The 4,328-nt window shown below is 35.0% G+C and overlaps 1 protein-coding gene across 1 annotated transcript; it reads right to left on the minus strand.

The window, feature by feature from the left end:
• Positions 1-1,200: 1,200 nt before the first annotated feature.
• Positions 1,201-3,930, minus strand: LOC148194652 (V-type proton ATPase subunit c''2-like). The gene is made up of 4 exons (XM_088095878.1): positions 3,716-3,930; positions 3,549-3,626; positions 1,770-1,940; positions 1,201-1,658 (listed from the first exon to the last, which is right to left on the minus strand). Exons 1-4 carry the CDS (start codon positions 3,838-3,840, stop codon positions 1,490-1,492), a joined length of 543 nt encoding a protein of 180 aa, XP_087952004.1. The 5' UTR covers positions 3,841-3,930; the 3' UTR covers positions 1,201-1,489.
• Positions 3,931-4,328: the final 398 nt, after the last annotated feature.

Raw genomic sequence — 4,328 nt, forward strand, 5'->3', positions numbered from 1 at the left:
CACCCTTAAGTGCTTCCAACACTTCTTTATTATTTTTTTTATTCTAAAAATACCTTAGGTTAAATTAACTTTTATCATTTAACTTTATTTATCTTTTTTAAAACTCTAAATCTCTCTACACCCCTCCGCTATTATCTCTCTTCCTCTTTGGTATAAGAAAGAGTTATGTTTAAAACCCTGTTATCACAACATAAAACCCTGCTATCACCAAAGCATTCTTGACACCACCAAGTTAGGATAAAGAATTTGAAGCGATTTATAATCAAGATATCCATAATGAAATTGAAGAGGTTCAACAATAACTCCACAGCAACGACTTTTTCTACAATCTACAAAAACAAAATAATTCAGCATTTGAAGGAAAAATGAAATGCGCAATTTAAACTTAAAATCATAAAAAAATACCTCTTTAAACTCCCTGTCAACGTCACATGCTCCTTTGATTTTAAAATTGAGAACATTCGGTAGCTCTTTGAACTCTCTGTCAACCTCAAATGATCCCTTGAGAATGCTGACAGGAACAAGAATAGTTGTCTTTGCGTTGACAATATAGCAAAATTTTTCACAATGTCGCAATCTGACACCAAGAATGGACTATAACTAATCAAGTGAAAGAGATATTAATAGATAATAAAAAAATGAGTTTAAATTGGGAGGAAGAGAAAAGAAACACTTACATTTGAATATAAATGTTTAATAAGGATATTCGAGGAAGAAGTTAGTTTGAATATAAATGTTTAATAAGGATATTCGAGGAAGAAGTTAGTTGTTCAACTTTCGTGTCAAGTTCTCCGTTCATCTAAGGGAAGAAGAGATATGAAATTAGAGATGAAGAAAATGTTTGATGATTAATAGAGAATAAGTAGGTGAAATGTTTGATGATTAATAGAGAATAAGTAGGTGTTGGAATTGATTCGAAGTTTTTCCTTGGCATGCATTCGCAGAGCTTTGAAATCTTCTCCGTATGGCAAATAGGTCTCCATTTTTGTTTTTCGGATAAAATTTAGTATCTTCAACGGATGTCGATATCCATTTACGAATGTTGACATCCGTTTAAGAATATCCATTTACGAATGTTGACATCCGTTTAAGAATCCAACGCATACTGAATGGTAAAAGAAGAATGAGGAGGTGTTGGAAGCATTATGTGGTGATGGAGGGAGTAACACCCTCCGCATTTCCAAAAAACTGCTAGTTGACTTTATTCACAGGCCCAAACAAATTCAATTTTCTTATTGATTATAAAAGATTTGGTCCTCCAAAAACATTGAAATTCAACCAACAGACTGACATATCTGACGATACACAAGACCTGCTAACAACTCATTTGTAAATAATACAGCCTACATTTGTAATGAAGGTAAACTATTACGCTGGATTTTACATTCCTACCAACAGGAAACAGAAAAATTTAATCCCGGGCAGTACAGAAGATATATTGCGCTCTACCATAATTGCATTCCCACACCACATTCTGATAAAGTGGAAACTAAACTTTGGTTGGCCATGTTGCTTGTGCTGACATAATAATTCCAACAATCACTCCAAATAGCCCAAGCGCGCTACCAAAGATCTCAATCACAAGAATTTTCACGAAGAGGGAGGAATTCTGAGCATCAGATAATGCACAGCTGCTTCCAATTATTCCTACACACAACCTGCCAAAGGGGGAAAAATTGAATGTCACAACAGCATGGAAAAGGTCACCCTGCACTCTATCGGGAGAGTTTCCTGCAAAAATGAGAGGTAGGGCAACAAAGAATACACACCCACAAACAAGATTTGCGAAGCCCACGATTAATCCAGAAGCAAAGATTGCATATCCAGCCCTAAGAGACTCTGGGTAATAGATATTTGCTGCTGGAACGCTTTCTAATTTTGTTTGAAGAATAATAGCCACAATAACACCATATATAGCAACAGCTTCACAGAAGATTACACTGAAATACAACAAACATCACGAACCACAATGACAAGATGGCACAAATGTTTATATTTGAAACTATATCAGCCATACTGGGATACTATTATGCAGATACTACATGCAAAACGGAACATTAACATTCATAGTATTCAAATAGAACAATCTTAAATTAAGAACGATTTTTTATATATTCACATTAAAACAGGGTCTAACAACTTATTTTACACTGTAAGTTGGGTCAATCAATCATTATTAAATGATTATGTACGAATTAGTTTATTATGTATTCAACACAGCTTATGATAAAAAATCTTTTTGATAGAGCTAATAAAACTAAAATCTCTACATAATTGAGAGAAAAAAGAACTAAAAGCCGAAAGAAAAGATATTGAGCTCAACCGTAATTGCCTTCCCAGGTAAACTAACTTTTGAGAGAGCCTTACTTGAGCTGGCATAATAATCCCAAGAATAAACAAAGCACACAAACGGAGGTCCAGTGAGACTGTGAACAATGTTGACAGAAAAATAAATAATTACCACTCCAACTTCAATGCCACTTAGTGGTAAACCAGGCTCGACCAAAATCGACAATATTGAAGTATTGAAGTTGAGAAGTTAGAGTGTTTATTCCAGATTGACTTGAAAAAGGGTACAAGCAATCTCTCTATCCAAAAAACCAGACATAATATGCACATGAGAATTCTTACCTTGTCAAGAAAAAATAAACTTCAAAGCATTCTCCTTTATTTGAAATTAAAATATCAGTATTAATCTTTCAGCTTTTGCATCTGACCTCTGAAAAAAAAAATAGACGGAGGTTGAAATGGAGAATAAAATTCAGTGCAAGAAGCTCTCTATATCTTTCTTTCTTTTTTCATGTATTAGATAGTTATTCAATAACCCAGTAGGCTTCAGACCATACGATCCCTTACTCACTCCCAATGATGAAGAAAGATTATCACTGCTACTTATGTGGGGGAAGACTAATGCCCTACCCAGTAAAATCACCTCATACTAAAAACTAAATCACAGGTGTCACAATTTTACTACCAGTAAATAGCTATTTGCCACAGAAACGAGCATTAAGCCACCAATAAAGTAACATCGTTGAATAAAGATCCAGTAGGAGTCACTGACAGAAGAGGAATTCTAGACTGATTCCTCAACATCAAAGACTTCATTTCATCACAACAATTTTCTTTTCCTTTCAGAAGCATTAAAACAAATATTAAAAAAAAAAAACCTTTGTCGACCACTGTTTTGTGTGTGTGAAAGCTGAGAACAGCCACCGTGCAGTTGTAATTTGTAAACTCTAACACAGAGCTGCTACAATCCTCTCCTACTTACAACAACTAACAATTCCTCTCCAACTTCAAATCCTTAACCGAAGCAAAGCTAAGAAATGTAATCTCCTAATCTAAACGAACGAAGCTAACCTAGAACTACAGAAATCAAGGTAAAATCAACAGAAACATAGACTTCCACTACCGTAAAATTTCTCAACAACATAATTCAGTACAAAAAATTACTGTAAAAAATAGGAAACACCTAAATTAAATATACATAGTCCAATTAAATGCATAAACTAAAAAAAACGGTGCAAACAAATTGCAATTAGTTTTACCTAATGAGATTTTTGGAAGTGATTCGAGGAGCCTTGATTGCAGCGCCGATCAAGCTACTACCGGTGATGTAGATCCCCCTGAAAGCGTGGGCGAAGCGATTCCAGAACTGAGAACAATGTAAATGGAAGCCGAAACGGAAACTGAAAAACGGATATCGAAGGCTTACCAGGCGGCGCCGAGGACGGAGACGCCGATTGCGACCGCGATACCGATGGCGGAGAAGGTATAGGGCGAGATCGCGACAAGTGCCCTGCTCCAAGAACTCGAATGTGCCACAATCGTCTCAGACATTGTGACGTGTTGCTAACGGAAGGGAATCGATGAATGTTTGTGACTGGATCTCTGAGTTGTTCGGTTAACCACGGAGCCAAATTGGAATGGACGAAACGCAGTGTCGTTTAGATAATATTGAATTAATGTGAATAATCAACGTGACCATAACATGGCCACGTGGCCGAGAGTAATGTTAGAATAACAATTTTGATTGTAAATATGTTGTTTTTGTGTTACGCCTATTTCTTACATATATTTTTCATATTTAATAAAGTTGTTATAAATACGAGATCTTTATGAGAAAAAGCAACTCTATAAAAATTTATTTTAAATCATTTCAATTCATAATTTAGAAAAATGAGTAAATTGAGACGGTTGGAAGAGAAATTTGAAATTTTTTTATAAAGAACACCAAAATAAATCTTATGAAGTATTGTAATGTCATTATTATTAGGAGTGGAAAGGTATCGTAACGAAAAGAAAGGATGGGAAAGATAGTAAAAAAA

The sequence above is a fragment of the Vigna umbellata genome, chromosome 8 (genome assembly GCF_029865625.1).
Source record: "Vigna umbellata cultivar VRB3 chromosome 8, Vumbellata_1.0, whole genome shotgun sequence".
Taxonomy (NCBI): Eukaryota; Viridiplantae; Streptophyta; class Magnoliopsida; order Fabales; family Fabaceae; genus Vigna; species Vigna umbellata.